This window comes from Bombus affinis, chromosome 12 (assembly GCF_024516045.1).
Source record: "Bombus affinis isolate iyBomAffi1 chromosome 12, iyBomAffi1.2, whole genome shotgun sequence".
Lineage (NCBI taxonomy): Eukaryota > Metazoa > Arthropoda > Insecta > Hymenoptera > Apidae > Bombus > Bombus affinis.
This window is the reverse complement of record NC_066355.1, coordinates 5048069-5061746: the sequence shown is the minus strand read 5'-3', so window position 1 is coordinate 5061746 and position 13678 is coordinate 5048069. Positions and strand designations below refer to the sequence as shown.

Here is a 13678-nt window from a genome sequence, read left to right as displayed (position 1 = left end):
GCCGAACCTTCTACTGTCTGACTAAATACTGTTCTACAGGGTGTTTCCCAAACCGTGGTACAATCAGAAAGGAGGTAATTCCTCATGTAAAAGTAAGTCAAAAATATAGAACGAATTATTTTCACATATTTTCACAATATTCCTTAAGTACACGTGCACTCGACTAATACCATAAACGGACTGTGTGTATGATATAGGGGCACAGAATGTAAAAGAATTGGAAAATAAAATAGGCATTATGAAATGTGAGACGTAGGAAACATTTTGCTTTTTATTTACGATGAAGCTTTATCGCGACTCAGAATCAAGATGAGACCATAATCATATTATAAGACGATTATTTTCATTATAATCAATTATCAATACGGGTTGATAATTGATCTAGATGTTTCATCGTTTAAAACCGTAACTCTGATGACTGTGAGACAAATTGAATGTACTCTAACGCTTAGCGATTAAGAATGAGAAATTTACGGCCTATTAATATAAATGAAATAATACCCCAAATGCCTCGTTATTTTTCAAGTTGTTAAAACACGAAACGAATTTGATAAGTGGACGCGCGTTGTATCATCCATAAACAAGTATCAAAGCTTTGGACGTTATAACGAGTACTTTATTTCAGCCATTTCGTATCTTCTACGTCTATTACGTGTACTTTTGACCATTTAAATTTCCCATAAACGCATAAACGCGATACAAGAACCCGCCATTTAAAACAATTATTTCTACATCAAACTATATTCAATCACGCCAACTTGCAACCCCCAGTTCTCTCGCTTTCGTAAACCAACGATCGTTGAAATACCGGTCATTTGCACGCTAATAAACGCGGCGGTAAAGACAGTAAGAACACCTCGCTCCATAATTCCAAACTGCCGTTCTCCCTGCGCAATCTAGCCGCAGAATCGAAGTTGTACGGTTCGCGAGGGACGAAGAAATAAACGAAGTAATTGTCGGTGAAGAAAGGAAACGATACGGACGAAGAGTGGACGTTGAAGAAATGGGGGAAGATGGGAGAGGAGGCTGGTAATTATCATTTCTTGTACAAGCCGCCGGTGTGGGTATAGTCACGGATATAGGCGGTTTTGCAACATTCGGTCCCTCATTGTGGCGTGGTTCCTCTCCTTCTGCCTTCCTCTAATCCTCACTATCTCTTTCTTCCACTTGTATCGTTTCCTTGCTCCTTCTCGCCGTACGTTCGTTCGTTCTTTCTTCTTTTCACAGTCGCACCCGCGCGCGCATCCCGCGTTCTAAAACAAAACGAAACGCTGCACGGGCCTCTCAAGGATAACGACTATGAGGCCTAGCTGAGGCGGCAGCCATATTGCGGACAATTGAAACCGTTGCACTGGCTCTCTTTTCGGTATACCTGCAGCTGCACCAAGCTGGTCCGCGCTTGTATCACGCACGCCATAACGCGCAGATGCTCGTCGCCCGGGCCAATTAATGCCAACTCACGCACGCTCTCTACCCGGAAAAAAGGAATTACGAGTAATTAGATTAATACTGGAAAATAGACCGTGTCCCCATCCCAATATTTCTTCATTCGAACTAATCTTGATTGGCGAATCGATTCCTTTATCGCGAAGGAATTTAGAATTTCGTGCAGCTGCGCCTTGTGTCTTTTGTTGATTTCTTATACATATATATATATTTCTAAGGCAATGATTTCATGGAACGATATATAACGTACGAATTCAGAAGTATAATAGAACTCTGTTTGTATCAACTTCATTTATTCGAACGAAATTCGAACGATTAAACGAATCATGATGGTTGAATCCACTCGTTAGAATGCGAGCTTCCATTATACGAACGAAAACTCGTATTTTTTATTGTATCATTACAATTGACTAAAAATTATGCACAGTTGCAATGTCTATAAAGATTCCATAAAAAATATAAACTGGTCATATTGATTACTCTGGTATTACCCAGTATGAATGAAAACGATTATTGAGTTGAGACCTCATTCGAATAGCATATACTTACATTAAATGCTTACAATTTTTAACATTAATAAATTTCAAACGCTCGACAGATAATAGATAATAGTTAAAAACAGACATATAAACGGAGTTGTACTATATAACTTCTTCTTTAGATTTAAATACTTACATTAAATGCATATACTTACATTAAATGCTTACAATTTTTAACATTAATAAATTTCAAACGCTCGACAGATAATAGATAATAGTTAAAAACAGACATATAAACGGAGTTGTACTATATAACTTCTTCTTTAGATTTAAAGATCGTTATCGTGAAATAAGAAATACTCAAAATGCAGTGTATATTCTATCCACCAGAAATACATGGTTAACAGACCACGTTTACACTCGTAGCCGGACAAAGAATGCATTTGGCGCATTACGACCGGACTTTTTGAGGCGGGTGGGGTGGGTAACCCGACGCCGGTGGTGGCGGTGCAAGTTCAGCACCAACGCTGTAAACCATATGGTAAAGCGGGGAACGTTTCTTTGTGTGATTCATAAACGTGTACTGGTGTACGCGAGTACACAACCGTAACCTCTACACAATGATCGCTAGAAAGTCGAAAAGTCGACTCGAATCCGAGTGGAACGATCGAGGCAACGTACGACGAAGAGTAGGGGGCTAGAAAATCGTCATGGTCCCCCTCGCGGTTCGAATTCTGTGAGAGTAGGGTCGGAGGAGGCCCGAAGCAATTAAACGAATCGAACGCTGATTACGCGGCTGGTTTAGAGTCGTATAAATCGTCGATTTAAATCGTCGAAATTTTTACGACCGCCTGTCATAACGGTAGCCCGTGTTTTCTACACGTGTTCCCGAACCTGAAACATAAAAATCGTTCTGTAGCGAATAAATGTAAATCGTCGGCCGGCTATAGAATTTTTCGGCTATGGGCCTAAACTATACAGTCGGAGAAACGAATACGAATGGAATGGCGTCGATGGTAATGCAACTTCGACACCCGACGAATGGCGGCACATTGATATAGAGGAGGGGAGAGGAGTCTGGCTTCGCCGAATCTAAAGGACTCTTGGCAGGCTAGCAGGGCCCAAAAGTCGTCCTACACGGTCAGGATCCAATCTCATTTGGTACTAGCATGCCTTCGCTCACTCACCTCCGAGCCTCGGATTACTGGCTCCTTTTTGGTCTCTCTCTCTGTCTCTCCCTCTCTCTCTCACTCGTTGCCTTTTTTCTACTCTCGTCCTCTTCATAGCCGATTCCCTCGAAAACGCTATCCCCACCTCGTCGTAGATCATTATCGCCAGACATTCCGAGCTGTATCCGCGGTGCAAATGCAACGTAACCGGGAGGACGGCCATCGCAGATTTTGGATGGTGGTCCTTGATGTCTCGTGAGATTTTGAGAGGACGCTTGAGAGACAATTGTTTTTTATCCCAAATGTTGGGGAATTTTTGATGAGAATAGGCTGGGGAAGGAAAATTGTACCGCTGGTTCGTTGCATTTCTCCTCCTTTTTATAATAAATAACTCGACGGTTCATCTGTGATACAAATGTAATGTAATTAGAAGGAGGTCCTTGACGACATCTCTTAATATTTTTGAGAGTACTTGGTAAACAATTTTTGCCCGCTCCAACAGGTACAGAATTCTTAATTAAAAGTCGGAGATATATGGTGTCGGTGATTTATCGTATTAACTTTCTTCCTAATAAATAACAGAGTTGTTTTTATTGCGAAATGTCTTGTGTCAAGTCTACGTCAAATGATGAGAGATTAAGTGTATAAAGATCACATCAGAAGACGCCCTTTTCTTTACAATTCCAGCTGGTAAGAAGTTTCTCATTTGTGCTGCTTTTAAAAGTGCAGTGAATTCGAAGGTTCGAATCGTGCACGGGAACATAGCTGCGTCGGGTATCACGGGGCGGAATAAAAAAACGATCTATTTATCATGACACCCGCGATCGTAAAGAAAGGTCTTTCGGGGATACTCCACGAAGGATGTCTGATTCATCAGCTTCATTCATCAACGTCGGCCGCTTCTGTTTCTTTCATTTCTTTGAAACCTAACACGCTTCTAGTGTACGTGCATCATGCAAAAGTGTGAGCATGACCGGTTCACCGTCGTCCCTGAGCTCTGGGGCTTGCCTTATGATTAAACAGATCATTAGAGGGATGACTCCTAATTCTTTCTTCCTTTTATCGATATGGATCATTCTGATATCCGATCATTAGCCGACCAGCAAGTCCCACCCTCGGACCAAATTGCTTCATTCTTCAAAATCCATCATTCGAAATACGAACGTACCCATCCTTTTCCACTTCCATATAGATAAACCGTCGTCGTCTCTTTCGTCGTCATTCTCTCCAGTGTATAGACCAGTGAATTCTAACCTTTCTCATCTCATGGCACGCATAAGCTAATTACTAAAATTCTGCAGCACACAAAACAATGTGTTATTACATTCGGTTCGAGAGAAAGGCATTCACACTGTACGGTTATTGTCGTATTGGTTGCTATCATTTCTTTATTCGATGATCTAAGGGAAAAGGAGTCAGAAACTAGGAGATAGTTAGGTATTGCATGTTTCGAAGATTCTTGCATTTCAGTGTGTGTTGTAGCACACTTGGTAATCGCTGATCTGTACCGACGAGTTATGATCGTCGAGAGGATATCGTAGTGAGTTATCCGACGATAACTCGTTCAGCTCCGTGAGATTCGCCGCGATTCAATACGGTGGCCGACTGGTATCGACCGGGTATCTCCACTAATTGGGATTTCGCGGGTTCCCTGGTTGGCGAAGAGTCGGAGGGGAGGGAAAAAACGCGAAGCAAAACCCGGAGGAGGGCGTGGGTCCCAACATGGTATGACGCGATAATGCGGTACGGGGCCACGTTCAGCTGAACAGGGGAGGGGGGCAGAACCAGGGGAAAAGAAGAAGAAGACGACGAAAGAAAAGGAGGAAGAAGCGAGAAAAAGGAAGAAGCCCGAAAAAGGAGGGGGACAAGGAGGGTGGGGCCTGCCGCACTGACCTTGACTAGGCCCGAAGTTGAGGTGGGTTGAGGTGCTGCCGGGCCCTCCTGTCCACCTTCTCCACTTCTCTATCTCTCTCTTTCGTTCGGCTCTTTTTCTCTCTCTCTCGCTTCGATCCGAAGAGGATACTCCCGTCTCGCCGCACTATGGCAGGCCCCACCGGGCCTGGCCCTGTAGTTCTGCATTCGCAGACTCCTCCATCAAGGACATCACAAAAAGTACATTAGACGAAAACACGTTGCCATTATACCGCGGCAAGCACCGCGAGAGAGGAGAGAACGAAAACGCTACGTCTGCTTGGTAAGGCTTTAAGGCCGGTGCGCGGAGCGTACAGCCGAAAACAGCCAGCACCGTCGCCCCGCCGTTTCGGCCCTCGCAACACCATGAAAAAAGCCCACGGCCATCTCCCCCTTTCTTGCTCTACGACTACGCCAATCTTTAGGCCGGGCTCAAGACTCCGACGATTTTTCTCCAATTTTTGTTTCGACTATCCTTGGAGGTCTCATTAGGAATCATCGAATTTTGGTATCGTTAATATCTTGGAATTGATACCGTTGCATTTTAAATTGATGGTGATTTGTGGCACATCGTGGTTACTCATGAGTCATGAAATGGAATTAGTGTACAGTAGTGGATCGTCTGTTGATTGTACGATTATCTTTGGAATCGTTTAGAAGTGGCAGTGTTTGATTCAAAAGTCGTAATGTTCGACAAAAACACCGTATTTGGGCCGTGGAATAAAATTAGGGTTCCTACAGTGAATGATTTGTTGATATACTTTATGAGGAACATTTTAAAGTTTCTTTTTAATATTCTTGATGGTGCAGAATCGCTGTTGTTCGGTTTGAAATTGATAGTGTTTCACAATAGCAAGCCATGGTTCTCAGTTGATGAATTAAATTAGAACGCAATGAATCATACGTTGACAAATTCTGTTAGAGATTTTGTGCATAGTATCCAAGAATTGGAGTACTTTTTCTTCAACTGTACCCATTATTATAGTGTGGAAATTTCGAACGGTAGCAGGATGATTGGAAATAATTTCTTCGGCACGAACAACACGCCAGGCCTAAGGAGCGATGGTAAAGTTTCAAGTGCCATTGTCGAATGCATTCACGTCAGCCTCGTGACACACGAGTTACTCTTAGCAGTGGGATTGAATTTTTAGCACGTCCCCCTTGAATTCGCGCGAATGCCAAAAATAAGAAGGCGATGAAACGCGCCTTAACTGCCGCCTTTATTTCTGGCCCTCGTGGTGCACCTTACCGTTCCCTCTTTCTTATAGCCTCTCCTCTTTTCTCCTTCTCTCTCAAGATCAAGGTCAACTCTCCGGAGATGACTCGACTCTTTAAACGATGTACCTTTTCTTCGTTACTCCTTGTTCATCGACGAACGCCATCGCGGTTTCCGATCTTCCAAGCGATCTTACCGAATCGTGTCTGCTCCGGTTAGAAAGTTTGTCACGCCATTCAACGAATCAAGTGCTTCGTTAGAAGGATTAGATATCAGAAAAAGTGAAATAAATCATGGAAAAATGTCGGCGCGTGCACCGGTTGCGACGTCGTTCACGCGTGTTGCATGAAACATCGAGTTTCCGTGTAATTATCATCGTTACGCGATCCACGCGATATATTTTGTCATTCGGACGGCTAGCGCAGCCACGGTTTGTCGCACCATAAATCGTATCTCCGCAAACGAGCAAGAAGCGAACGCGAGTTCTTACAATTCCGTCGCGAGAGGTCGACGCGGCTCTTTACAAGCTGCCTTCCACCGCCTAGGAAAGGATAAACCACACGCGCCAATTCCAATGAGGCGAAATACCACGCGCTACCGGCCACGATAATTCTGACTCGCTTTCTCTCGCTCTGTGACCATTAAAACTCGCCAGCGAGTCCGTTCTACGGATTCACCGCGCCCGCGCTACTTTAGTGAACCTTTCGGTGAATTTATTATACCGACTTCACGCTCACCACAGCGTGTTTCCACAGTACACGCACGTACACACCTACCACTGTTGATCTTTCTTCTTTCTCACGTTGACGTCTAAATACCTTGAGCCAATAATAAAACACTAGCTTAAAGGAAGCGCCTGTTTTATGGAACTCCTTGGTACTCGGTAAAAACGATTAGCAGCGCCCTCTACGCGGATGACTTTTGTCGCTCGTTAAAACCTTAGTACGTGTTACCCGGAGAGACGCTATTCGATTTATTGCCTTTCTTATATTTAACGAATAATTGGCACGCGTTTCTTTTTACCTGGTAGTTTAACGAAGGATATAAATTAGCAAGGAAATCGAGGGCGTTATCTATGTATAGATTTTACGTGATAAAGAAGAGAACTTTCGATTGCCATAAATGTCAGTATGTTATCGAACATTAAATTATGAAAAATACTTGACGGTAGACGTAAGTACGAATGGTTCTATAAACGGGGAGCGAATTACCGGCCTGTGTTCGTGGCAACGCGTGACGTGTGTGAAAAGATTGTTCAAGTTGTTCTCGGCTTTCACTAAAGTCCCGAAACTGTTGCGGTAACACCGACCGAATATAATTACGTCGCTCATTAAAATTTAACGCGAATAACACGTAAGTTCTTTTAGGTTTAAATGTCACGTGTTTTATAGAAATATAGAAAAAATAACGTAAAAATAATAATAGAACGAATAAAATATTGAAAAGGGTAGTGTGTTAGCTCTGAACTAGATGTTGGATTATAAATGACGTGCAATAATTTGTGTTAGATTTTTACGTTGATGTTTACAATTAAGCTAGTATAATAAATGCAAAGTGGTACATATATACGTTCATGTTTTCTGTCTCAATAAGAGACGATATTAATTTTATCATAGAATCGTTCGCATGTTTTTGATAATTATACAAGCACTTGTTTTTTTTTTTAGATCTGTTACTTTGCCAGATCCAAAAATTCTTATGTAATAGTACACTCGTATACTAGCAATTCTCATACGAAATTACATACACTCAACGGTCACAAAACAGTAAGAATACAAAATTTCACAAAAAATTGTACTAAACAATCAGCATACAGAAACGTTGTTCCCGTACGAACGAATATTTCCAGTTAATTACCACGTCTTACGGAGCCCTGTGTAGCACCATGGAACCCCATGGCGACCGCTGATCCCTCATTGGCGAGGTTTCTCGCGCGTTAAAGTTAATTTCGTGGCTGTCCAGGGCCTCGGTAATGGAACCAGTCTTACCCGTGGACTTTTTCATTCGTCGAAGATAAAGCCGGACGTAAGTGATTCCTCCGCGATTCTGCCGCGTGAAGGAACGTTTTAATTGCGTTATTTAAGGGCGACACGGTGAACCGTGCAAGCAGGAAACAACGTGCAAACGGGTTTCCATGTACGGTGTGCCGGGCGTTTACTTACACACTGTCAACGTGACTCGCGGCCGATTCGTTTCGTGAAAGTCGATTCGCGTTCGCGCGCGCGTGGAACGCGCAGAGGTGCCTTTAAAACACCCACGTGCTCTTATGGTGTAGCTATGTGGTGGTTTGGATACGCGCCAACGTCAAAGCCCAGGACCTGTTTCGTTTTGCGGAGAACCCGATCGTTCGCGATATGCGGGCATCTAGGGCTCTGTGAAATCGTTACGATATTTATGGCGCGCGATAATCGATACCCCCGCTTTCAGCAGAAAGTTGTTAACTAGTTGGAAAATAATGGCCACCTTAAAAAGCATATCGTTACCTGATATATTTGCCTCGTACAAGTTTACGCTTCTGTCACGAGATAGCTGTTTATCTTTATCGCGGCTATAGGTTTATTATCGTCCCGACTGGCAGAGTCGCACATAGGTACTGTAAATCGTGACTTTAATCGGTGCAAAACTATCTGTAATCGCGATATTTTCATGTAGAAAGGATGCATCCTTCTTCATTAAGAAATTGAGGAAAAATTTGGAGATATTGCATTTTTATAGAATTACTTGCAGCCACTTGCACCATTCAACTATAGAGATTTATGAAAGCATTCAAACACTCGCAGACACCTTTTATGAATATATTAGAATCATTAGATTAGATTGTAATAAAATATTATTATCAGTATATTGTGTACATTTTTATGCAGTTTTTCGAAATTTGCAGGTTCATAAATGCACGAATTGCGCATAAAATTGGAAAAATATGTGAACCTGTCTGTAGTGATATTTAGTAGGTAAAGCTAACGTAAATTTTTATCTAGATTCCATTCTTTAAATTATATTTATAAAAGTATGAATTTGCATAAGTAATCTCCCTCTAGCTATATATATTATAGAAAACGATATTATATTAATAATGTTAAACACATCTATTAGTAAACAAGTATGGAAATATATATAAAATTACACATTTGCTGAAAGTATATATTTCGCAAAACTTAGAATATTCATCAGATAGCCATATTCAACGTATGAATTCTGTCATAGTTTATTAAAAACTACATGTTAGAAACACTATGAACTTCTCGAATAACTTAATATATTTTCGCAAACATAACTTATTGAATGTTTCATCAGCAACGAAAATGAAAACATGTGGAAGTAGATATCGAGGAATTTCAAGAGAAACTCGAAACTTCGTAATCGAGAAATAACTTCATCGATATGCGAGGAAACGACTTTTTGAGCGACGAATTTTTCGGTATATATGTACATACTTGTTCCCTCGATTTTACGATTGGCAATATACGGTAATACTTAGTAAGAAAAATTTCGAAGGTGAAGATATTTTATTAGCAAATGGTCGACGATTTCGTTGATGGAACAGAATTACGATTATTATGTTGATCGTAGGTGGACGAATGAAGCGATTCTCGAATCGATGGAAACTACCATCGTTGACGTGCGATACAGTGGAAGTGTTCGTCGATTTTGTAAATAGGATTGATAAAACGCGTCGTCATTCTTGATAGTAGGATGACTTTGCTGCAGTCATTGCTAATGCCATCGCGTATACGCTTATTTGCAACGATGTATGCAAATGTTCCAAAACATTTAAACGTAGCTCGTCGTTAAAACAAACAGACTTGTATATTATTCAGGATATTATTTCAAGTATCTACAGAATCTTGTAAGCAAATTAAGCAATTGATTAATTTATTTATTAGCCTGCATAACCTCTTCGAATCCTTATTTTCGTTGGAAAATGTTTCAAACTTTTGTCGTAAAAAGATCTCGCTTAACATGCTAATGTTGCTAAACAGACATTGCTAAATATTCTGGAAACTTTTCAGATTATTTAGTGGAAGAATTAAGTTCTGATAAAAGTCGCTGACAACTCGACCAAGATTCCACCCTCTTCAATTCCTTCCTCTAAATATTTATTCTTATTAAAGAAGGTTTCGTACATTTGTACAATACCGTAGCGATACTAACAGAGTGTATTAGAATTTTTTCAAACTTTTTGAAACATCGGAAGGATTTGACTGGAACGTGAAAGACCCAGGTTTGCTCACAGAGGGTTGATTTGCCTAAAATTCCCCCGCCACCTTTGTGGCTTTTCAATTTTCCGAACATAACGAACTTTGAATTAACGAGAGTTAATTCCATGCGAGTTACTAGGAGTTGGCGAGTACATACAGAGAAAAAGAGAGGAGGTGAGTGGAGCGCGCGTTCTACGATAACGAGACTCGATAATTTCCACGTCGACGCAGCTCTCCATCAAAAGCGATTACTTTTCAAAGAAAATAAACGTGGCCGCGGGTAACGCCCACATTTCGGGTATAACTCACGACAAGTCCTTGGCATTAAATATGTAAATGTTCCGGAGGAACGACAGCAGCGGGCGTTTAATTCGTCAGTGAATTGGCAATCGCGTGGACATCTCGTCAATTGGATTTCGGTCGGCGTTCCATGAAACCATTGGCCGGTAATTAGGTTGCGCATAATGATAACTGGACAAACACGTTGTCGGTTGTGTTACGTTTGTGTTGATCGCGCGATTCCGCTCTTTCGCGTATGTACGTGTGTGTTTGTTTGCAAAAAGACAGACACTCGCGTCGGTGACCGATTAAATTATTATTCTTGCAAGAAGCTCGTTAATAGCGCAAAAGAAAAATACGCGGTTGCGCGCAGCTTGTCGTCGATGGAATTGCTCCGATCTTAATTGCCGCTTCTAAGAATCGGAAAGGAAAAGTCGAAGGGCTCGTTCGCGCACTTCGTTCTCCGGCCACATCTTTTTTCGACGACCATCACATTTGCACATTAATGAACGACTGCTTGATTTATCGCTTTGTTCTTCTCCTTTTTTTCAATATCTCGCTTGCCTTTGCTCGTCGTACGTGTGTAATACGCTTCCTCGTTTGGATCCGACGAAATTTGATTTTTAAGTTATATTGCGTCACGCTGATACTTTCTGTCTCTCAAAAGAGAGAAACACGCTTTTGATAATTTAACGACTTCCGCTTTTTTTTTTAAAAATAGAGGATCATGTTGGTTGACAAACAACGAGAAAGAAATACGATCAAGGTATGATCACTGGGAAATACGAGATTGGCTTGCAACGGGTTTCTACAATCAAACGAAATAGAAGATGCGGACGAATCTTGTTTTGTTAGTCACGTCCGCTATGTGTATTAAAAAAAATGGACCTAATTAAGCTGAGGGCAAGGTTTCTGCGAGAGCAATTAATTTACTGAATCGAGTACTCTGCTGTTAATTCAGTTTCTTTCATCGTGTTCGGTTCCGTCTCTATAAATTTCTCGACGCCATGAAACATCCTGTATCTATATGGTATTCCTTTATCGATCGACTTTTTTTATTAAAATATATTCAAAATACAAAAATATTCAGTATCGAAAGAATTTTTTATTGAAATATTTACGACGTATCACAAACCCTCGCATGTACGATTCTTACGTATAGAACGAAACGAAATGACTCATAAAACACTATGAATTGGTATGTACGGAATAGTCAACAAGGCCATACTTGAGACATTAAACTGGTTAGTCGTAAACAGCTCGGTGGAATCAATTACATCGAGCGTTGTCACAGTCCTCGATTTCTTTCCTTCTATTCAAAAGAGGTTTCAGCTTTAATCCATAAAACTTCAAAGTATAAAAAATCTCAAGGTGGCAGGAAACGTTAATAAAATTAGCCGGTGACCGGTAGTATTCCTACGAATATTAAAATTACACGGAGCAAGATATTTAAACTTCAGTTCGTAAAGTTGAAAGGAAAACAAGCTTTGGAAAGAGAAGGGAAGGCTAGGAATAAGTTAATGAGATTACAATTTCATGACCTTCACGACTATTGAAATTTTACGAAGCAAGGGATTCAAACTTTGAGTCATAAAATCGAAAAGAAAAAAGATAACAATTCTCAAAGGAGAAAAAAGAGAATTAATAAACTTATAACTTTGTAGATTCTACGAATATTAATGTTTCACGAAGCAAGAGATTCAAACTTAATCAGTAAAATAGGAAAAAAATAGAAACTCTCAAGAGGAGAGAGGATTAAGAAAAAGTTAATGAAATTATAACATCGTACGTTCTACGAATATTGAGATTATACGGAGCAAGATTGCGTAATCGCGGTGTTCGACGATGATCTTATTTAGTGATTTTCTTTCTCGCCGGCAAGCTACGCGATGATCGTGCAGGCGCGTGCAAACGCGTCTGCGTGCGCCGCATTTACGTGCCAATGACTGTAAACAGCGAACGAGCGGAGTAATTTGTGCGGCACGCGCGTGTCCGAGTACTCGTGCCAATCGTGTTATAGTAACGAGTGCAGGGCTGATTCCAGTTATTCGAGAGGTATCGAGCGTTTTCTCGCTAGCCACCACGCTTGAATTTCCGTCTATAGTGATTTCAGTCCTTCTGTTCAATTTATGGAAGGTCACACGTTCAATTAATTAATCCTGCTCGATTCCATCCTGTGGTCACTTGAACGAACAGTAATCGTTACTTTATCCGTGTCATCCTGACCATCGTGGATCGATCGCGTGTATCAACCACATTATCGATAAGATTAAACGTAGAAAATTTCTCTGAAGAATGTTAAAACGAAAAGCAGAAACAATCAACGTTTAATTTAAATTCGAGAAATTGAAGGAGCAAATCTATAAGATCGAACGTTTACCGATAAATCGTGTCTCGAATATAATGGCGACGATAAATCGGTTTAAATGCAGAAAATAAGTGTTGCACGACCGTGAAGAAGCGATCGGCAGATCACGAGAGAATTCGCAAGGCACCGCGGAAAAATATTGCCTCGTTAATGTCTGTACCAGCACTTTCGGCCACTTGCTTCGCTTATCTGTCGCTCCATTTGCATGAGAAACTGCAATCTCGACGCGATATTCCTCGGAGTCCGGCAGTGATTAGAGGAGCCTAAATGCGAGGGGCGTCTCTGGACCGCGGCGCGACGGAGAGAAAGATCACCGTGTTCCACACGTTCGTCCGTTCGTCGTCCTCGTGTTCCTCCCCGGGAGAAAGGGAGGCGCGTCGCGAACCGAATAACTCCTCGTGTTACCTTGGACATTAAACGGTCATAAAAAGTTTCGACCGCGTCGACCTATTGCAATAAACACACGACAACTGGTGACCAACCTGGTTCTCCAAGTTCGTGGACACGCTCGTCCACCAATCTCATGACGAATTGTTGAAATGATATTTCTTAATTTATTATAATATTAGTTATTTATGGTTGAAATAATATTTTATTTCGTTGCTTAACTA

General features: G+C 41.3%; 1 protein-coding gene across 1 annotated transcript in view; it reads left to right on the top strand.

Moving 5' to 3' along the window:
- The window catches only part of LOC126922631 (nuclear receptor coactivator 5-like), a 49748-nt gene extending 38004 nt beyond the window's left edge, over window positions 1-11744 (top strand). The window contains exon 4 of the mRNA XM_050735429.1: window positions 11421-11744. Within this exon, the coding sequence (XP_050591386.1) occupies window positions 11421-11471 (51 nt within the window). The 3' untranslated portion in view covers window positions 11472-11744. The remainder of the gene's footprint in view (window positions 1-11420) is intronic.
- The last annotated feature ends 1934 nt before the right edge of the window (window positions 11745-13678 follow it).